General features: G+C 41.9%; 1 protein-coding gene and 1 long non-coding RNA gene across 3 annotated transcripts; one reads left to right on the top strand and one right to left on the bottom strand.

Annotated features, from left to right (window-relative positions):
* Positions 1–2857: 2857 nt before the first annotated feature.
* Positions 2858–21591, bottom strand: LOC138649745 (transmembrane protein 272-like). Of its 2 annotated transcripts, XM_069740403.1 has the most exons (7): positions 21449–21591; positions 20820–21061; positions 13600–13632; positions 12773–12832; positions 11663–11839; positions 7691–7838; positions 2858–3999 (listed from the first exon to the last, which is right to left on the bottom strand). In XM_069740403.1, the coding sequence occupies exons 2-7, from the start codon at positions 21040–21042 to the stop codon at positions 3948–3950; spliced, it is 693 nt and encodes a 230-aa protein (XP_069596504.1). In that variant the 5' UTR covers positions 21043–21061; positions 21449–21591; the 3' UTR covers positions 2858–3947. The 2 variants fall into 2 exon arrangements, with proteins under 2 accessions (XP_069596504.1, XP_069596505.1); XM_069740404.1 differs by lacking the exon at positions 11663–11839.
* Positions 21592–21886: 295 nt separating this feature from the next.
* On the top strand, positions 21887–22690 carry LOC138649746 (uncharacterized). The gene is made up of 2 exons (XR_011315354.1): positions 21887–22000; positions 22170–22690. It is a non-coding gene; the product is annotated as an uncharacterized lncRNA (long non-coding RNA).
* Positions 22691–22940: the final 250 nt, after the last annotated feature.

Genomic DNA, 22940 nt, shown 5'->3' on the forward strand with positions numbered 1-22940 from the left:
TACACCGATAGCTGCTACTGCGCTGGAGGAAGCAGACTACTGTATGAGGGATCAAAGGGGAACACTGCGACTGTAAGGGGGCATTATTACTGTGTAGGGCCTAAAGGGGTGCGGTGAAATATGTATCTATATATATATGTGCAGTGAACTATGTATAGGTTTATTGTGTGACTAGTAATGTAACATCTGTCCTGAAGGCTGCAGGTCTCAACCGGGTGTTAATATGTATTTTCCTGAGACAGCAGACTTCTGTCTCCAATCTCACCAGGGGGTCGTGCTGGGAACCAAGAAGAAAGGGAACATTTGACACCTCCTAGCTCTTTGGAAGAGAGATGTTAATTGCAGCCTGACACTGTCTATCTGTGGGAACTTTTACACAGGGAGTCTCGGAGCAAATGGTGTGTTCATTGGGCTAGCGGCCGCTGTCCAATCAAAAACAAACAGTTATGGTGTTGGCCTGAGGGGCTGGTCTGGAAGTCGGAGCTCCGGAGTAAATCTATAAATTAGGCCTGTATACATAGAATCGTGTTCTCATGTGAGGGCAGCCTGGGAAGCTGATGTGATCCAGTCTATATTCATCCTACCCCCAGGGAGCAGAAAGCAGACTACCAAGTTATCTATTTCTGTAAGTTTTCTCCTGTTTATTTTATACTGTTTTGCATACCTGTATGTCTTTTTAGTATCATATTTTATACCTTTTTCTTACTGTAAGCACTGAACCTTTCTGTATTGAAGCATAAAACTTTAACAGTGTTAAATAATATTGGCTATTGGGCTTCATGAAATGTTTTGCCATATTCCTTCTATAGCCGCTGTGTTGAACTGTCTATTGCTGTCCGCAGAATTAATTTACTGTGTTGTGGAAACCCCTCTGTAGGGAGAGCTTTAGGGGAGAATAACGGTAGCGCCGAGAAAGGGCATAAAGTCATCAGATCAATAGCAAGCATATAAGGGTCCTGCACCCTACAACTACATTTATGAAACCAGGAAATGTCTAAAACAATTCCCCCAAATTAGCAAAATCTACAGTCTAATATATATATATATATATATTAATGCGATGCAAAAAAAACAAATTATAAATTGTCTTAAATGATAATAAAAGCAAGCCATAAAAAAATAAGTATACCAACTGGAATCCCTCAGTCAGCTCAGTCTGATGGGGATTTTTGTTAACTCTTATCTCTTTTTTTCTGGACTTCTCAGCTCATTTATCAACAACATTGAATGTGCAGGGAGGCTAAGAGTCCGTGAGAGTGGAATGGTGTCAAATTTTTAATAAAAACCATTTGCAAAAATCATTTTTAGCCCCGGATACATGCATTGGAGTAATAAAAAAATGTCCTTGAAGGTGAAGTATGTTGACACATGGCATGAGCGACATGCAATAATTCCTCTAAAATGATGAAATGAATGCAGTCTTGGAGTGTGGCCGTGCTCATACTCTACTATGGAATGTCGTATTTAGAATTGCTTAGTTTGCACACTTGGGCTCGCCAGGCAGCAGGACGTGTTATATATTATGCATATACAGGAAACGTCTTTATAGAGCACATAGGGTTAGAACTGCTGATATAGGATATGTATTATCCACCAGTTACATGTCCTCCTATACAAGTATATGCAAGTTAAATATTTACTACTCTTTGTGTAGTTGTGTGTTCAACCCCAGTTATTTGGGTGTCTCTTGCCTCTCAATATAAGCATAAGGCTGAGTTCACACATAGCAGTTATGATGCATTTTAATTTCAATATTTTTATAAAATTTTCTTAAAACCCTCCGGAATTTTTCATATTTCTGTATAAATTTGACCAAAAAAATTACATCAGATTTTCACAAAAGTCCTAAAAGTAGATACAAAGTATCAAAGTAAAAAAATATATATTTATTTGTTATTTTTTAGAAGGTGAAATTAGAGTCTGGTGTTTTCAATCAATGGGATGACAATCAGGTGAGAGTGGGTGACCTGTTTTATTTAAAGGGAACCTGTCAGCAGGATTGTGCACAGTAACCTACAGACAGTCAGGTCGGCGCCGTTATACTGATTACAATGATACCTGGTGATGAACAACATGGTAAATGGTTAAAAAAAGGAGAGGAGGGGGTGATTGGAAAGGGATGGAGGAGGGACAGTTGTCAACGCATTTCAAGATAAACGCTCAGTCCAAGACTAAAGGTACCTTCACACATAACGATATTGTTAACGATATCGTTGCTATTTGTGACGTAGCAACGATATCGTTAATGAAATCGTTATGTGTGACAGCGACCAACGATCAGGATCCTGCTGGGAGATCGTTGGTCGCTGAATAAAGTCCAGAACTTTATTTCGTCGCTGGACTCCTGCTGACATCGCTGGATCGGCGTGTGTGACACCGATCCAGCGATGTCTTCACTGGTAACCAGGGTAAACATCGGGTAACTAAGCGCAGGGCCGCGCGTTTACCCTGGTTACCATGCTAAAAGTAAAAAAAAAACAAACACTAGATACTTACCTACCGCTGTCTGTCCTCCAGCGCTGCGCTCTGCACTCCTCCTGTACTGGCTGTGAGCCGGAAAGCAGAGCGGTGACGTCACCGCTCTGCTTTCCGGCTCACAGCCAGTACAGGAGGAGAGCAGAGAAGCAGAGCGCCGGGGACAGACAGCGGAAGATAAGTATGTAGTGTTTGTTTTTTTTACTTTTAGGATGGTATCCAGGGTAAACATCGGGTTACTAAGCGCGGCCCTGCGCTTAGTAACCCGATGTTTACCCTGGTTACCGGCATCGTTGGTCGCTGGAGAGCGGTCTGTGTGACAGCTCTCCAGCGACCAAACAGCGACGCTGCAGCGAACCGGATCGTTGTCGGTATCGCTGCAGCGTCGCTTAATGTGAAGGGGCCTTAAGAGCATTTAGCTCGAAACGCGTTGACAACGGTCCTCTCTCCCCATTCTAATCATGCTTGCTCTCCTTTCCTTTTTTAACCATTCTTTGTGCCAGCACCAGACTTTTTTTTTTTACTAAATAAAAGCATAAAAATAAAAGAAAACCATATATTGCAAACAAAAAAAAGTATTGACACCCCTTTTACATAAAACACATTTTAATTTACAGAACACATCCAAAATAAAACAGTCCCAAATATTTATCATCTCCATAACGTTCAGAACATGTGAAATAAACACAGAGCAGCACGGTGGCTCAGTGGTTAGCACTGCATCCTTGCAACGCTGGGGTCCTGGGTTCAAATCCCACTAAGGACAAGATCACCAATTGGCTGATTTCTGTGCACAATCTATATTGACAGCAGCAAATCAGTGGTGAAAGTGTGGCTGGACCAGGAGGCACAAGACACCTAGTCCTGTAGTGATCATCTCCTGCTGATAAACTACAAATTGTATTGAAACAGCAACACGTAGCCTAATAAATGACACACCGCTGGAATCAGGGTCTCTGACTTTGCAACATAGAAAAAACCTGCTGACAGATTCCCTTTAAGAATAATAAATTATTCTTTATATAAACAGACATTATGGAACTCAACATAAAAAAAGACACATAAGTATCTGCATTTATTTACAGGCATATCCGAGGAAAAGTAAATATACAATTATCAAAAATGTTATTTTTTTTTAATTTACTCCATATTTTTTGTGCTAAATTCTTGAATTTGGAATTTGTAGCCTTTTCAAAGCACACGTTAAATATACAGTATGTGTGTGTTTGATGTTTAAGGTTTTAAATTATTTATTTTAAAAGTTATTTCGAAAAGCAAATGGAGGAAATTCACTGATAAAATTAGGTCTGTTTTTCTTGCGTCGTAAAAAAACTGATGTGTGAATGAGGCCTTACTGAGACATAGGCTTCACTTGTGCGATCCACTTCTACTCTGGGCCATACCAACTGCAAGGGGGAGCCGGTTCTGCAACTGAATGGTAGATGAAACCTCGAACTTAGATCTGGCAGGATTTATGGTGAACCCGTCAATTCGCCTGTTTCAATTATTTCTTGAGTTGTGGGTCTATAAAATATTAAAGGTAAAATTGATTTGCCTATTTTTCTCATAAATTTGACAAAAGCAAAACACAAACACGGTGACATTGTTCATCAATGCATCCAAATGGACACAAAACACAAATCAAATGAAAATTGTCCTCACCTCCCATCACAATATTTTTTAAGCCATCAGACATCCCTGTGTATTATTTAGACTAGCTAAAGGAGGAGGACATAGCTGCTTGTAAAGGGTTAATCAGCAACAGGATTATCGAACTGCTAATAAAGGGCTAATCTTAGTCTGTCTCTGCATACACACAGCACCAACAGCAACTGCAATGAAGAGGAGACTGGACAGATTTTAGCTTTGTTGCTGCTGTTTCTATTCTTCTCCTTCTGATGCTCCATAATAGACAGGATTCTTCCATTACTTCCAATATAACTTCAATCAGCATGAAGACAGCAGCACAGATCATATCTGAGTTAACAAGCTGCAAGCTCACAATCTGCCCCTTACACTGAGATCTCAACTGAAAAGATATCTCCCAACTCAGAGGCGGGAAGTCTCACAAAGCTGTAAAAGTAGTGAGACAGTGGAGAGCCTTTCTCCAGTCTACTTTTCTTAGCCCCTTCCCAGCATCCATGATGTCAGGTGAGTATGGAGCACACTCAGGATCTGAGCCTGCTTCATACACTCTAACAGCAGCAGCAATCAGAGCTAGCTTCAACTGCTGCTGTAAATTACTGAAAGGGGCATTTAAAGCGTAACTCATTTTTTTTATATATTGTTCAATAGTACATGTAAAAACTGCTTTCTAATAAACCATATTAGAGAGATCTGCATCTTTCTCCTCCTGGACTGATCTTTCATTTTAAATTCACATGTAAAATCTGTATTGAGTGATTACACATTTTCCTATTACTGAGACAGAAGATGACGGTTGGTGCTCATAAAGCTCTATGGAGAACTGTAACTGTCATTTCAGGAGAACGTGCAGTAGAATGTCTGAGTCTTCCTCTACCTCCTCCCCATCTCCATAGAATTTTTTAAGCACCAATTGTCATCTCCTATCTCAGTAATGGGAAAATCTGTATTCACTGAATGAAATGAAAATTAAATGAAATGAATGAAAGGAAAAATCAGTCCAGGAGGAGAAAGAAGCAGATTTCTGTAATAAGATATGTTACAAAAGTTCCTTATTGTCATGAGTACTATTGATTTATGAAATAAAAATTAAACTGATGGCTATGCGTTAAATGACTAGATCCTTGAGGGGTTTCTGTTGTAGTCCATTGACCCATTCATAATGTGAGCTCAGGGGCTTGTGCTGCCTTGTTTGTGGCTGCGCTTCACAGGAGACTGATAATTTAACAATATACGGTTCTGCAATAGTAAATATTGCAGGTTCAAGTGCTCTGGTGGGCTTAACAAAATAAAGTAAAATTCAAGGTCAAATCACCCACCCCTATTTACATTTACAAGGTTTGATATTTTGGTCTCTTTTGACTCTTCGAAGTTTGCACCATGTGCCGGAATACTCCTCCTATTCCACTCCACTATGCCACATGTGTGGGCAGGTATCTGGATGGGCAGAGGGTATTCTTAAACCCCTGGTAAAGGAGACACCCAGCTTCATTCAGGACACAACTGACCTATTGAATAAATTATCAGCAATAGGTCCTCTACAAGAAGGAACCATCCTGGCCACCATGGATGTGGAATCTTTGTACTCCAATATCCCACACCAGGATGGATTAAATGCCTGCAAATTCTTCCTGGAAAACACAGGGACTGATGCCGATTCTTTGGTGAAACTTATAAAATTCATCCTCACCCACAATTACTTTGAGTTTGACAAGAAGATCTATCTACAGGAGACTGTCACAGCGATGGGAAGTAAAATGGCCCCAGAGTATGCAAATCTTTTCATGGCCAAGCTTGAAAGCGACTTTTTGTCCTCATGTCCCATCAGGCCTCTGGCCTACTACCGCTACATTGATGACATTTTAATCATCTGGACGGAGTCTGAGCCACAGCTAAAGACGTTCCATGATCAGTTTAATCAATTTCACCCTACCATCAACTTGACACTCAACTACTCCTGCACTGAAATTAACTTTTTGGACACCATCATTAGGCTGCAGAACAATAAAATAGAGACATCCCTGTATCAGAAGCCAATCGACCACCCAACATACCTTAAATGGGACAGTTTCCATCCAAAACACATAAAAAACTCCATTGTCTACAGCCAAGCCATCAGATACAATCGCATATGTTCCAACCCAATGGATAGGGATGAACACCTTGGTCGCCTCAGAAAGACCTTTTTGAGCCAGGGCGACCATCCAAGAACAATTGAAAACCAGATTATAAGAGCCACCAGAATATCAAGGAATCACCTGCTACATTACAAAGCTAAAGAAGAAAACAATCGGGTACCTCTACCTTTACTGCAAAAAGATGCCCGATTACAATCCATTTTCCCAGACCCCCCACTACTGTGTTTTAGGCAGCCCCCAAATCTAAGAAGCATCATTGTCAGAAGCTCCCTGTCCTCTCCCACAGCTGCAGGAACCTTTCCTTGCAACCAGAAAAAATGTAAAACCTGTCCATTTATAATGACCACGGACAAGATAAAGATCCCCAATTCACATCAGGACTACAAGATACCAGGTACTTTCAGCTGTGACACTTCTAATGTGGGTTACCTAATTATTTGTACTAAATGTCCAACTGGGGGTCTGTATGTGGGGGAGACAGCAAAAACTCAGGACAAGGATGAATTCTCACCGCCACACAATAAGAGAAAAAAAAAATGTATTGCCACAGGTAGATCCATTCTGTCTCCCCAATCATAGCACCATGGACCTGAAATTACTTGTATTGAAAGGTAGCTTCAAATCTTAGAGAGACAGAAGAGTCTGGGAATATAAACTGATGACGACCTTTGACACACTTAGTGCAGGAATGAATGTGTCTCATGGATTTATGTCTTTTTTTACATCAATTAAGGAATTTGCACTTCAGACCATGTGGGGTCATCATAACAGAACCAGACCCCAATCAGAGGACAACAAAACATTCACTCCTAATCTAGGAACTTTATATTGAATATACTGCTCTATGAGCGCTCAGACAGGAGCTGTGTGCTGCTGTCTCCTCATATGTGCGCTGTTTGGGGGTCTCGAGACCCAGACCTCCACTAATCTGCCAAATATGGAAAAACACCCATAAACTCCTTGAATCTGCCAATAAAGCTACATGTTTGTTATCCTTTTGGAGCCACTTTAAATTTTTTTTTTTTTGCATTTCACTCTTTAAGCACAAGTGTGAAGAATAGGGCAACATTGTATATAAAGTATATTCTTATGTGACTAATAGTGAGATGTTACACTGTTGGTTTAAAAAATGTAATTCCGGTGTAAAGTATGTGAATGTTTATTAACCATGTTCACTATTGATATACGTTTATTCCAAAGGCATCATTAGAATTATTACAGTTTACACATCATCATTACATTTTTGGGGGATAAAATCCAAACCAAAGAATAGCAAAACCTTGGGCGCAGCATTGTAGTCATATAGCAACGGTTGGATTATAAGGTATTTGTGCTGATTCTTTCCTATAAACCGTTCTGTATTCAGATACCGGATCATGACAAATATTTCCTCAACCTATCAATACAGTGAAACAAGTAAATGTGATACTAACCCTTTAGGTTTGGAACAGCAGAAATAAAATATACATGCCAGCCATAAAACAATCCATTCAAATGACATAACGCCATATGCAAATAAGTAAAGGTTTGTGGCGCATTTTCCTTCTTTTTGGTCAAACATGTTAAAAATCCAGAAACTTCCTAGAAGTAAAACAGAAATAATTAAATATTCCCATATATATCACTGCCACAAAAAAGAGAAAAATAAGAGCGGCACAGTCCCTCGTACTGCGGTTTCTCCGAGACTATGTTCAGGGTATGTTGCTATGTGTCACGCACTCAAATGCCGCTTGCATAGGACCTTGGGTGCTCTTCTGGAAAAAAGACTTCTATCTGCACAATCCTTATGAGAAAGGTAACGAAGGCACTCACCAGTTTTCAAAAAATCAATTCTTTATTGATACCAACTCCAGATAAAATTCATGGCCGGGGGAGAAGGAGCCGAAGCTCGTGTGAGCAGGGGAGGACGACGGCCGTTTCGCGCTGTGCCTGTGCTTCTATGGGTCAAATATGCGCATATTCCTCACTGTAATGAGCGGGACCACGTGACCGCTCACACAGCACAGGCTGCCGGCGCGGAGAGGAGACATCGCTGGAGCTGGGTGTCGGCGAGTATTTCCTGGCAAGCGGGGGAGGGGGGGTTAGAAGGGGGCGCACAGGGGAAATGAAAGGAAAAAAAAGATTATTCATTTCTTCTCTCCACCGAACTCTGCTGGGAAGAAGGGATGAATTACGGCTTCAGCACCACATGCGAGGGGGACAGCGCTTACAGTAGCACTGTCTCCTGCACTGCACACGGACAGTATCCGTGTGCGGTACGTGTTTTACACGGACCCATTGACTTTAATGGATCCATGCGCTCCCACAAACACTGACATGTCTCCGTGTTTTTCAAACGGACACACGGTCCGTGAAAACACGCTGACATGTGCAGAGACACATTGATTTTAATGTGTCTACGATCTCCCTTGATAAAGCAACTTCATCTGTGGGCGAAACGCACGTCGGGGTTTTTTGGCTTGTGGATCCCGTCCGGTGTGCCCCGGTCTTGGTGCCCTACATTGGTAAGAACCGCCTGTTATTTACCTGTCACTTCACGCCGGCTGGCATCTTACATGGACAGTGTGACATGGATTCTTTGGTAGCAGGTCTCTTCCACTATTTGGTATGCATGTTGGCTCCTTAGACCAGGGGTCCCCAACTCCAGTCCTCAAGGCCCACCAACAGGTCATGTTTTCAGGATTTCCTTAGTCTTGCCCAGGTAATAATTGCATCACCTGTGCAATGCAAAGGAAATCCTGAAAACATGACCTGTTGGTGGGCCTTGAGGACTGGAGTTGGGGACCCCTGCCTTAGACGGTGTACACCGGGGGATACCCACTCTCTTTTTACCATCCTTTAGTATTGTATTTAATTATATATTTTGTATATTGTCTGCACTTTAAACTTAATGTAAACTATATGTCATTTAATAAAATATTACTTCTATTTAAATTACCTATACGCGCCAAGTGTACTCCTATTTTCTACTGCAGTGTATCAGTGTAGAGCCAACTTTCAGTGATTCAGACATGCTGGTTGCGGCTACAGTCATTGCTCACTATACAGTGAGCGGCGGCCATAAGCACACAGCGGCACTATGACTGACAGCCAGATCTGCAGTGTATCAGTGTAGAGCCAACTTTCAGTCATTTAGGCGTGCTGGTGCGGGTACAGTCATTGCCCACTATACAGTGAGCGGCGGCCGTAAGCACACAGCGGCACTATGACTGGCAGCCAGTTCTGCAGTGTATCAGTGTAGAACTGGCTGTCAGTCAAAATGCAAGGGCGTGCTTACAGGTGGCGATGATCTTCTGCCTACCAGTTTCCAGCCTGTCGGAGGCCCTGCGCTCCTGATTCAATGACAGTTCGGACTCTCTGTGTGGCTGAGACACTGGTCCAAACTGTGCGCTCTACCTCGCTACAAGTAAAGGCAGCTGCCTCGGCAGAATCAGAAGAATGCACATGCTCTGAAGCTGGTTTATTCTGGCCACAGGTATAGATATAAGATTCCTCCATTTACAAGAACGGAGACTATTTTTAAAACGCAGTGAATTGCAAAGCTTCTTGATTTGTTTTAACAAAAACTTTGCAATTTTAACTATTTAACAAGATGAGAGAAGATCCCTTTAAGTTAACAAAAAAAATTGTATCAAAGTTGGAAATTAATTTTAAGTTGGGCTCACAGTTTCTGGAAAAAAATCCCACAGTTTGTCTAGGCAGATTTTGCCATAGGCTGTGCTGAAGATTTACTTTGGATTTCACCCCATATCTTCAATGAGTAAAATCCATGGTGGAAAACCGCATCATCTTTACAATATAATGCAATTTGAAAATCTGCAGGATGGCGGTTTTGACTCCCAGTTAGGGATGGGTGGACCTGTGGAAGTTCAGGATGAGCGGACCTGTGGAAGTTCGGGATGGGCGGACCAGTGGAAGTTCGGGATGGGCGGACCTGTGGAAGTTTGGGATGGGCGGACCTATGAAAGTTTTGGGTGGGCGGACCTATGAAAGTTTTGGGTGGGCGGACCTATGGAAGTTCGGGATGGGCAGACCCGTGGAAGTTCGGGATGGGCAGACCCATAGAAGTTCGGGATGGGTGGACCCGTGGAAGTTCGGGATGGGTGGACCCGTGGAAATTCGGGATGGGTGGACCCGTGGAAGTTCGGGATGGGTGGACCCGTGGAAGTTCGGGATGGGCGGACCCGTGGAAATTCGGGATGGGTGGATCCGTGGAAGTTCGGGATGGGCGGACCCATGGAAATTCGGGATGGGTGGACCCGTGGAAGTTCAGGATGGGCAGACCCATAGAAGTTCGGGATGGGTGGACCCGTGGAAGTTTGGGATGGGCGGATCCGTGGAAATTCGGGATGGGTGGACCCGTGGAAGTTCAGGATGGGCAAACCCGTGGAAGTTCGGGATGGGCAGACTCATAGAAGTTCAGGATGGGCGGACCCGTGGAAGTTCGGGATGGGCAGACCCGTGGAAGTTCGGGATGGGTGGACCCGTGGAAGTTCGGGATGGGTGGACCTGTGGAAGTTCGGGATGGGTGGACCCGTGGAAGTTCAGGACGGACCTGTGGAAGTTTGGGATGGGCGGACCCGTGGAAGTTCAGGATGGGTGGACCCGTGGAAGTTCGGGATGGGTGGACCCGTGGAAGTTCGGGATGGGTGGACCTGTGGAAGTTCGGGATGGGTGGACCCGTGGAAGTTCGGGATGGGTGGACCCGTGGAAGTTCGGGATGGGTGGACCTGTGGAATTTCAGGTTTTGGTACCCAACCAAACTTTACTCCAAAGTTCGGTTTAGATACCAGAAGTTAGACCTGAATCCCATTTAAATCAATGAGGACCTGAACTTTGGAGCTGGAAAATCTCACATTTATGCAGCAATGATAACATTATTACAGCATAGGATGAGCGGTATAAGTAACATATAAAAGGGTATTTATTAAAGGGATTCTGTCACCAGGTTTTTGCTACCTAATCTGAGACACACATGATATAAAGACAGAGAAGCTGATTCCAGTGATGTGTCACTTACTGGGCTGCTTACTGTAGTTTTGATAAAGTCACTGTTTAATCAGCAGGAGATTATCGCTAGCGGACTAGTAAACCTGCTGCCTTGTAGTCCAACCCCGCCCCCACCACTGATTGGTATATTTCTGCATATGCACAGTGTACACAGAAAGCAGCCAATCAGCTGTGTGGGTTGGGCTATACAGAGCTCAGCATTCAGAGAACTGCTATATCTACAGAAGATAAATCTGTGATTTTATCAAAACTGCAGCAACTGGTAATGTAAGTGATACATCGCTGGAATCAGGGTCTCTGCCCTTATATCATTCTGCTTTCAGATGGGGGAAACAAAAACCTGGTGAGAGATTCCCTTTAAGACTGTCTTTCTTTAAAAATATATAAGTACATACCTGCAACAAACCAGCAAAACATTAATACAAACATCACGTTGTCTAAAAATACACTAAATAGATGCTGTAAGATTCTTAGAAGTAGAATGGTGGAAATCACAACATGAGTAACTCCTGTCACCAATAGGAATATCGGTATTTGCGGCTGAATGAGGCAATCGTTTTTGTACAGACCTCCTGTTAATAAAAAAAAAAAAAGAAAGAAAGAAACGCGGAAGTCTTAGACAAATTTTGTCTTTTGCTCCATATATCGGATAAGAATATACATAAACTGAAGTTAAAGGTAACCTGATAATGATATTAACCTAGAGATATGGGGCTAATCTGCTGGTCGATAGCATTATGAAGGTGCAGCACCTGGGAGAAAATGAACTTTATTTCTCCCAGGAGCCGCCGGCTTTCAGTCACACAGGCGATTACAGTCACTGGTGACAGCACTGAGAGCGGCAGCTGTAACCACGCAATGACACTGACTGACAGCTGGCTCAGCAGCACTGGCGGACACAAACAGAAAAAGCCTCTGTGCCAGAATAGTGTATGGGCCCTTTACAGTCCAATTCATCAGAATGCAAAATTCCACTTGCTTTGGAGCTGGATGTGGCTGCCTGCCTCTTAGGCCTCTGTGCGGATGCACCAATGGTAGGTCCACCCCTGCTCAGCAGGGTATAGTAATGACAGGCAGGTATCTCCCTATACATGTGCACAAGAAGAGACCTGTCACTCAAGGGGAGTGGGCGGGGAGAAGTCAGGAGACCCGCCTTTCCAACTAGTCTCCCTTGCCGCTCAGTCCCTTGCAGCTTTTAAAGTCTGTTTTTCTCCCAAATGCTGCCGGGGAGGTTCACCAGCAGCTTAAAGTTGATCCTTGTTTGCTCTCCTTCACTTCCAACCGTGATTTATTACAGGCTGTTGGGGTACCCAGGTACATGCTAGGGTGAGTTATGGATGAGATGGGCATGGGCTGCAGGTGAGGGCTCATTAAACAGCGATTAGTTAGAGACAGAAATATATATTTTATATACTGAGGGCGTGCACATTTCTGCTGTTGAGTATATCCTTGTACAATATACAACACCCTTTCTACGCGGTTGACCTTTCACATAGGCAACTTACCCATAACAATCATGGAAATGCCCAGCATGATCCAAACTGTTACCGCTGATATCTGTAAATCTAGAGAAAATATACAACATTCAGTACAATAAAAATAATATGTGTAATGTTATGTCCCAAAACAACAGGATTCCGACTCTGGAGGGGAGGTAGGGGAGGTAGGGTACACACCATGCATGTACTAATGTCCGAATAGACAGAAGAAAGTTACCCTACTGCAATCATATCCGCTAGCATTATTAAAGATCACTTTTATTAGGTATTATTTAAAATGAATAATGTGATATACCCGACAATGACTAAATTATTAATGTAAAAATGGTGGACTGAGTCCCTAATGTGCAGATTTTTCGGTCTAACTGAAAATCACTATTTTTCAACTTTCCTATTGCTGCATTAGTTATATCGATGTGTTTGCAGAACACGAAGCATTACTCGTGGCAGAGACAGACATTACGTTTGTTTTAAAAAAAAAAAATAACACACAAACTCCCAGGTTTCGCCACTAATCTGGCTTCTGCAGGGGGAAAAGGGACTTTTCGTGTAGATCTGACAATCTTTGGTGCCCCACACAGTAATAGTACCCCTCCTCCCCTACAGTACTTGTGATGCCACACAGTGCAACGATGACATACTCAATATGCCCCCAATTTCTCGTGGGCCACAGACACTGAGCTCAAGTTTAAAAGGCGGGTCAAGGGGTTAACTAGGTTAAGTGACATTCCTTCTTTTATATTAAGAGCATTATTTATAGCAAAAAAAAAAAGAGTCATTACTTTTCAAGCTCACGATGAGACTAAAATGATAGAAAATAAATTTATACTTACAGAAAATAAAATGATTGTGCATATCTTGTACATCTGAAAAAAAATACAAAAGAATAATCAGATTAAAAATAATATATGCAGACTCTTACAGTGGGGAAGATAAGTATTTGATACACTGTCGATTTTCCAAGTTTTCGCACCTACAAAGAATGGAGAGGTCTGTCATTTTATCGTAGGTACACTTCAACTGTGAGAGACGGAATCTTAAACAAAAATCCCCCAAATCATATTGTATGATTTTTGCATAATGAATTTGCATTTATTGAATGAAATAAGTATTTGATACAATAGAACTTAATATTTGGTGCAGAAACCTTTGTTTGCAATTACAGAGGTCAGATGTTTCCTGTAGTTCTTGACCAAGATTGCACACACTGCAGCAGGGATTGTGGCCCACGCCTCCATACAGATCTTCTCGAGATCTTTCAGGTTCCAGGGATCAGGGGTGCTGCTATTATGAAGCAAGTTGAATACTTTGCCTCAGGCGGCAGAGCATCCTTAAAGATAGGGGGCGGCAGAGCGGCAGTCAGAACATGTGGTGCCAACTCTCCCTGTAATCCCTGCTCTGACACTTGCTGACAGTGCAATGTCACAATAACCTACTGTGCGGCGTGCCCGGCAGGTGACTGTTACTTACCCGGGCTGAGGTGCAGAGGTGCCCAGTCTCCTGACCTGCTGGGACACACACATTGCTGGGAGTCGGACTTGTACTGATTGTATTATGTGGGGGGGCGCCATTTTGCAGTTTGCCTCAGGCAGCAGAGAGGCTAGATTCACCCCTGCCAGGGAAGTCACTGGGCAACATTGAATTTCACTCCCTCCAAAGATTTTCTGTTGGGTTCAGGTCTGGAGACTGGTTTGGCCACTCCAAGACCTTGAAATGCTTCTTACGGAGCCACTCCTTAGTTGACCTGGCTTTTCGGATCATTGTCATGCTGGAACACCCACCCACCACCCATATTAAATGTTCTCACTGAGGGAAGGAGGTTGTTGGCCAACATCTTGTGGTACGTGACCCCATCCATCCCCTCTGCAATACTGTGCAGTCATCCTGTCCAATTTGTAGAAAAGCACCCCCAAAGTATGAGGTTTCCCCCACCATGCTTCACAGTTGGGACAGTGTTCTTGGGTTTGTACTCATCATTCTTCTTCCTCAAAACACGGCGAGTGGAGTTGATACCAAAAAGTTCTATTTTGGTCTCATTTCATCACATGACCCTCTCCCATGCCTCCTCTGGATCATCCAAATGGTCACTGGGGAACTTCAAACGGGCCTGGACATGTGCTAGTGTGAGGAGGGGGACCTTGCGTATCCTGCAGGATTTTAATCCATGACGGTTTAGTGTTTTACTAAAGGTAATGTTTAAGACTGTGTGTGCATAAATACGCAGAGTAAAAAAAAAAGCAGCAATTCCTGAACGTGGGTACATGCCCTGAGAGACAGAATTTTTGCTGGTTGGTCGGTGATCAAATACTTATTTCATGCAATCAATTGCAATTTAATTATTTAAAAATTATTCAATCGATCGCAGCATTTAGAGAGCAGGCAGAGGGAGGAAACCCCTTCTGCCCTTGGATCGGCGCCCCCCACGACATCATTGCGGGGGCCCGATCGTTGCTATGGTGAACCGATTTCGTCCTGATGACATCCAGGTCCACCAAAGCCAGCAAGATCATTCTCAATGCATGATCTAACAAGTTTGTCAGTGCAGCGCTGAGTTTGTACAGCATAGGGATAATCCTGCTTTACAAGCGATCAGCCTGCAAAAAGTGAAAGTCTCAGAGTGGGGCAAAGTAAAAAAGTGAAAAAAAAATTGTAAAAATATTTTTTTTTAAATCACAAAATAATAATAAAAAATATATATTGTACCCATAAATAAATATTTTTATTTAAAAAGTACTCATATTTGGTATCGCCACGTCCGGAATGACCCGACCTATAAAACTATCACACTAGTTAAACCCTTTAGTGAACACCGTAAAAAAAAACAAAAAAAAACGAGGTGCTTTATCATCATACCGCTGAACAAGTAGGTGAAATAACCCATGATTGAAAAGACGAATGTAAATAAAAATTGTACTACTGAAAATGGCATCTTATCCCGCAAAAAAATAAGCTACTATACAGCTCAATCAGCAGAAAAATAAAAAAGTTATAGTTATCAAAATAAAGTGGTGAAAAAATAATTATTTTATCTATAAAAATAGTTTTTATTGTGTAAAAGCACCAAAACATAAATTTTTTTTAAAAAATGAGGTATCGCTGTAATAGCACTGACCCGAAGAATAAAGCTGCCTTATCGATTTTACCAAACCCAGAATATTATAAAAAATTAAAAAAACACAGAAGCAATTCCTGAATTGCTGGTGTTTGCTCATTCTGCCTCTCAAAAATCTGAATAGAAAAGCGATGAAAAAATGTTACCAGATGGTGCTAATAAAAAATGACAATGGCAAAAAACAAGGGCTCACATGACTCTGTCACACCAAATATGTAAAAATTATAGCTTTCAAAATATGGCAATGTAAAAGCTAGTGTTTGCAAAAAAGCTAAACATAAACATAAGAACCTGATACAAATCTGGTATCGATGTAATCTCACTGACCCAAAGAATAAAGTTGCCTAATCACTTATACGTAAGGACCCTTGGCGTGGGTTGCCAGCTTCCATATTATGGCCCTAATATCAACTAATACCTTACATATATTTATATGTTTTTTTTGCACGTATATATTTTGCAGGGTGCAGCTGGGCCCAAATTGTTCTGTACACTGTGGCCTCTGTTCGCACAGGATGCTTTTTAGCACTGGGCAGCCCGCCATATGGCGTCATTAATAGGCTGTAGCCAGATGCTTTGTATTCCTTGTGTGAACACGCCACATACAGAGTATTTTATCTTAGTGCATTGGTGTGCCACACGGCCAAACCCTTATTGAAGGCTGGCTGTTTCATTAGGTATTGCACCTGTGCACTTGCTATTTTGTTTGGGTCCGCTGCACCCTGCTTGTGCATTTGTATTGAGGCCTATTTAGACAGGTAAGCATCTTTGCCTGTTTTTTGGTGTTTTTTCTTGAATGTGTCCTTTTTTGGTGTTTTTCATAATCACTTATACCACATGAGGAACGACGTAAAAATAAGTAAAACCAATTTTTCACCTGCTGTTGATTTTTTAATTCTGCCTCCCAAAGATCTCACTTAGGCCGGTTTCACACGTCAGTGGCTCCGGTACGTGAGGTGACAGTGTCAGCGTGTTTTTACGGACCGTGTGTCCTTTTGGAAAACACGGAGACATGTCAGTGTTCGTGGGAGCGCACGGATGACACGGACCCATTAAACTCAATGGGTCCGTGTAAAACACGTACCGCACACGGATGTTGTCCATGTGCACTTCGTGTGCCGTGCAGGAGACAGCGCTACTGTAAGCGCTGTCCCCCCCACGTGTGGTGCTGACGCCCCATTCATTTCTTCTCTCCAGCAGCGTTTGCTGGAAAGAAGGAATGAATAATTTTTTTTAAAATTTATTTTTGTTTTTAAAATAAAGTTGCAGGTAATCTGCCCCCTCCCACCCCCTGTGCACCCCCCGCTGGCATTAAAATACTTACCCAGCTCCCTCGGTGCTTACATCCTTTCAGCGTCGCTGCTTGTCCTGTATGAGCGGTCACGTGGTGCCGCACATTACAGTGATGAATATGCGGCTCCACCTCCCATAGGGAGGATAAATGTGATCCCAAATGTTATGTAAAATGTTGATAACTAAAGCTTCAAATAAATCTAGAAATAAAGCAAGTCCCCTGTCATCTGTGAATGGAAATATAGGGGCTTCCATGTTACTGGTAGCACAAAGCCTCTGGAAAAGCGCTATGGCTCTTTGCTTCCCAAAAGAAATCCAGCAAATTCTGCGCTCCCCAAACCAAATGCCCCCTCCCTTCTGAGCACCACAATGTGCCTAAAACCGCTGTTAGCGTCCACATGTTTGGCATTTCTGTAGAGATAAGAGCTCGCCTAATTTTCGGGTGCATGTCTCCAGAAGCACGACCTGGCCACAACATACTGGTCATTACAACATACTGGTCACTACAATGGCAGTTTGCAATTTTCACTCAGCAACATCCACTGCTGCTTGTTTCTGGAAAACACCCATGCAGTCAAAATCATCACTACACCTGTAGGTAATTGTTAAAGGGGAATAATTTGCAAAATTGGGTCACTTGAGTGGCAATTCTGCTCTTCTAGCCCTTGGGGCTCAGTATATGGAGTCCACATACTATTCTCGGAAAATCTGCACTCCAGGAGGTAAATAGGGCTCCAGGAGGTAAATAGCACTCAGTCCCTCCCGAGTCTCGCTATATGGTGAGTACAGCTACATATGGGGTACTTCTACATTCAGTGTGGGGCAAATTTTGGTGCAATTTTTACCCATTTCCAAGTGTGAAAATGTAAAATCTAGTATAAAATTCTGTGACCCTCCTGTGGTGTCAATATGATCACTGCACCCCAATATGAATTCATTGAGAGTTGTAGTTTGAAAAATGGGGTCACGTATGGGAAGGGGGGGGGGGGTTCTGCTGTTCTGGCTCCTCAGGGGCTATGCCAATGTGACATGGCACCCTCAAACCATAAGAGCAAAATCTGAACTCGAATACAGCGCTTCTTCCCTTCTGAGCCTTGCACTGTACCTCAAAAGTAGTTTTCGACCACACATAGGGCATTGTTGTACTCAGGAGCAATTGCACAAGAAATATTGTGGGCCATTTTCTCCTGCTATCTTTGTGAAATTGAAAAAATATGGGGCTAAAACAACAGTTTTGTGGGGAAAAATTTTTTTTTTTGTTTTCGCAGATCAATTTTGTAAAATTCTGTGAAGCATTTGTGGGTTCAAGGTGCTCCCCACACATTTTGCTTAATTCCTTGAGGTGTCTAGTTTCCAAAATCGGGCACTGTGGTGGTTTTCCAATGTTTAGGCATATCAGTGGCTCTCCAAATGTGACATGACACCAGCAGACCATTTCTACAAAATCTGCATTCCAAAACGTCACTTCTTCCTTTCTGAGCCCTGCAGTGCACCCAAACAGTAGTTTCCCCCCACTTATGGGGTATCTGCGTACTCAGAAGAAATTGCACAACAAATTTTTGGTTCCATTTTCTGTTGTTACCAATGTGAGAATAAAAAATGTGGGGCTAAAAAAACATTATTGTGGCAAAAAAAATTGATTTTTTTTTTATTTTCACAGCTCTATGTTATAAACTTCAGAGAAGTACTCCGGGGGTTCAAAGTGCTCACCATACATCTACATAAGTTTATTGAGGGGCCTAATTTTCAAAATGGTATCACTTTTCAGGGGTTTCTACTGTTTAGGCTCATCAGGGGCTCTCCAAACGAGCATGGCGTCCGCTAATGATTCGAGCAAATTTTACATTCAAAAAGTCAAATGGCGCTCCTTCCCTTAAGAGCTCGGTCGTGCACCAAAACAGTAGTTTTCTGGCCATTATTGAACAACAAATTGGTTGGTGCAATTTCTCCTGTTACCCTCATGAAAATGCAAAATTTGGGCTAAAAAACATATTTGTGGGAAAAATTAGATTTTCACGGCTCAACGTTATAAACTTCTGTGAAGCACCAGGGGGTTCAAGGTGCTCACCACACATCTAGTTAAGTTCCCTGAGGGAACATGAGGTGCTCTCCAGACGTGACATGGCGTCCGATAATTAATCCTGCAAATTTTATATTTGAAAGGACATAAATGGCGCACAAACAGTGGTTTTCTATCACATATGGGGTATCTGCATTTTCAGGAGAAATTGCACACCAATCTTTTGGGTCTATTTTTTTCCTGTTACCCTTTCGAAAATAAAAAAGAATTTGAAAGAAAAATGTTTATAAAAAAAGTTAGCGTAAATGTTAATTTTTTCCTTCCATATTCCATTAATTCCTGTGACTCACCCAAAGGGTTAATAAACTTCTTGAATGTGATTTTGAGCCCCTTGAGGGTGTAGTTTTTAGACTGGTATAACTTTTGGCTAGTTTTGGTCATATAGGCTTCTTAAAGTCACTTCAAGTATGAGGTGGTCCTTAAAAAAAAAAAATGGTTGTGTAAATTTTGTTGGAAAAATGACTGGTGAACTTTTACCCCTTATGACGCATAACTTCCTACTAAAAAAAAATATATATATACCTCCAAAATTGTGCTGATTTGTAGTAGGCATGTGGGAAGTTTTATTTATTTACTATTTTGTGTGACATAACGCTCTGATTTAAGGTTCTAAAAATAAAATGAAAATTGCCAAATTTTCAAATTTTTTTGCCAAATTTACATTTTTTCACACATAAATGAAAGTCATATCGAATAAATTTTAGCACTGTCATAAAGTACAACATGTCACAAAAAAAAAAACTTTCAGACTGAGTGGAATCCGTTAAAGCGTCCCAGAGTTATTACCACGTAAAGTGACGCTGGTCAGAATTAAAGTAAAATGGTCAGGAAGGTGAAAACAGGCTTTGGGGTTAAAGGGGTTAAGCTTAAAGGGGACTTGTCACCAAGTTTGTCCCATTTGAGATAAGGCCACCACTTTTCAACCCTGATATACAGCATTCTAACATTCTGTATATATGCCCCCAATCTGGCCTGCAAGACAAGAAAAAGACCTGCTATAACACTCACCTACAGGGCGGTCAGGTCCGATGGGCGTTGATCTTCTTACAATGCCGTCCTCCTTCTTGCTTGGTGTGGAGGATGCTTCCTATGTCATCCACACAGTGTCCGCCGATATCATGCTTCTGCGCAAGCGTACTTTTTTCTGCTCTGTCGAGAACAGTGCAAAGTACTGCAGTGCGCAGGCGCTGGGACAGGGCAAAGGTCACAGGGACCTTTTTTCCCCTCTTTCAATGGAGCAGTATGTCGTAGCAAGCACTAAGATCTTTACAGACTGAAACGCGGCGCTGAATTTGTCATTGTAATTCAAGGTTTACTACTTTTTTTTGTCTCGGATTATATATCCTTTTTACTTCTGCTAATAAATATGGATCTTTAGAATAATTTTTTCTACTGGACCTACCTTTCTTAGTTAACATGCCTAGTTCTGCTTCCTTTAATATTGTTTGCATAATATATTCAATAGTTTTCAATTCCTAAAAATCAATTTGGAAATTATGGAGAAATGGCCAATCACACTTCATTGGCAATTTAGATACTGAGCTAGAACCAAGTAGACGGCTTCTTACCTTGTATCGATAAGGCCATGTGCGCATGTTGCATTTTTGACGCAGCTTTGCAGTGTTTTTTCTGTATGAATTTATCACAAAAACCTGAAGGGAATCCTGGTGCCAGCAAAGTGAATGAGAGTCCTGAAAGTCGGGATTGCGGGTTTCTTTCCGAATAGACTGAACCTACAGAATGTGTACGATGTGCTGTGGGTGAAGCTGCGGTATTTCTTTTAGGTTCCATAGAACTTTCTTCTTGGATGCTATGAGTTACAAAAAAAAAAAAAAAATGAAAAGCATGTTTTTTTTACATTGGGACAATGTTCGTGATTTTATAAGAAAACCTTCCTAATTTGAAATTGTCCTTTTTATGAGCTTCTTTGCTACCTTGACAGCAGGTTTTGCCTGCAGAAAAAAAAATGCTGCAAAAGCGCAACTTGTGAGCATAGTCTGAGACTACATTTCAATTCTCTACCGATTCCTTTATCACGCACATCGTAATGAAATTAGCAATTTTCCTTGTGTCGCTATATTACTTGTCTAAATTTCTTCTAGTCTACAAGATTACCGTCCACTTATTTTTGTGTCTTTTCATAGGCATTCGAGATCATATTAAATTATTAGTTGACAGATAAATATTGGGTACTCACCTTTTTTACCCCACAAATATAAATTATCCCTGCTGCTGTTCTATGTAAAAAAAAAAATTAAAAAAAAATAAATTATGGATTATGATTGAAGCAATGGTCTTTCTGGTCGGCTAAGCGAGCAAAATGTGAAAGCTGTTCATGACGTTCTTGTCCTTTGTACCTTGAAAGGTTGAAGAATGCAGTAAATCTGCTCCTGTTACCCTTTATAAATTCTTCGGCTGAAAATTTGACTCCCAGAAAACAGTGCCATGGGCAGGGTGCATAATTATAGGTGCAGTGGTTGCAATCTCATCCGGGCCCTGGAGCTTAGGGGGAGAAAAAGGTCCATTTGGCCCATGTGAAAAAAACTAATTGTGACGACAGCATTTAATCTTCATTATCCAGACAAATTCAGTAGACATACACTGTTATCTTTATGTTGACTGAAATGTATGTGTCTTTTTTTGGTTGGTTAATAAACAGACTATTGTTTCTAGGAGCCTGAATGGGACTCTGGAGTTGCTGTTTGCTTCAAGCTCATTGTCTGCAATCTTTGAGGGATAGAGACCTAGGGTAATTGAATAGATGTTTGATAATACGTTGATTGATTATTATACGAGACCCTGTGGCTTATTGACTTGCAAACGAGAGTGTAAAAAAAAAAAAAAAACTATGCAAATTCATTGATTAAATATGCAAACAATGTAAGTTACTCTCATCACACCTTCCTCTTGCCCTCTAGATGATGTTTTGAAGGACAACAGTTGTAAACTATATCAGGTGGATATACTTCTGTAACATGAGACCCAGAGACACTCTGCAAAAACCACAGACAGCAGCCAGAACATCATGGCTCCATCACGAGGGACACAGTTTTGACATTCTGCAGGATGCCAGCTTTTTTGCGGGACCACAGCCCCAGCTGAAAGAAGACAGATCGCTTCATCACTGAAACTATGGATACGTTTGAGGAAGTCAGTTTGAACCCACCGGTCACCTGGCTCCATTGAAATGTTCGGAGAAGCCAGGTTGTGACCATCCAGTCACAGGTCTCAATGGCTTGTCAGCTTTCTAAACTTATCATTCCCTCCTCTCTATGGGTGTCACAGATCGGGGGTAGATGTTCCTGGAAGCCACGGCTGCTTTAATCCCAGCAAGTCAGCTGAAGGGTGGGACTCTAATTTTGCACCATCTTGGTTATTTGCTGGGACTGTTCAAGGTGTTTGTCATTTGGTAAAGTATTGCCACTCTGTCGTACCCTCACCCTGTGTTGTCCGAGTAGTATTATGCCCACGGAAAAAGAGCAGGCGTTTATTAAAACCATCAAAGTCAGAATGGGAGTGAGTACATGTTTCTATAAAGCCTGGTCACTCAACATTTCTTCTGCATCACAATTCCATTAGTATAGTGAAGCTCCATCTTAAGGATCATGCAGACATCCACAAAACCCAGTCCGAGCATGGACAACAAGCACACAGACTGTCTGCAGGTCTCCTAACCTGAGCGTTACCAC

The sequence above is a fragment of the Ranitomeya imitator genome, chromosome 9 (assembly GCF_032444005.1).
Source record: "Ranitomeya imitator isolate aRanImi1 chromosome 9, aRanImi1.pri, whole genome shotgun sequence".
Lineage (NCBI taxonomy): Eukaryota > Metazoa > Chordata > Amphibia > Anura > Dendrobatidae > Ranitomeya > Ranitomeya imitator.

What these genes read in the sequence shown, in the direction of transcription:
- LOC138649745 (XM_069740403.1), bottom strand. Translation starts at nt 21,042, where the DNA reads ATGGAACCTAAAAGAAATACCGCAGCTTCACCCACAGCACATCGTACA. An exon ending in GCACAATCATTTTATTTTCT is followed by an intron (nt 12,833 to 13,599) that starts GTAAGTATAAAT and finishes TATTTTCTCTAG; the next exon opens with ATTTACAGATATCAGCGGTA. An exon ending in GTTTTGCTGGTTTGTTGCAG is followed by an intron (nt 7,839 to 11,662) that starts GTATGTACTTAT and finishes TTTTACTTCTAG; the next exon opens with GAAGTTTCTGGATTTTTAAC.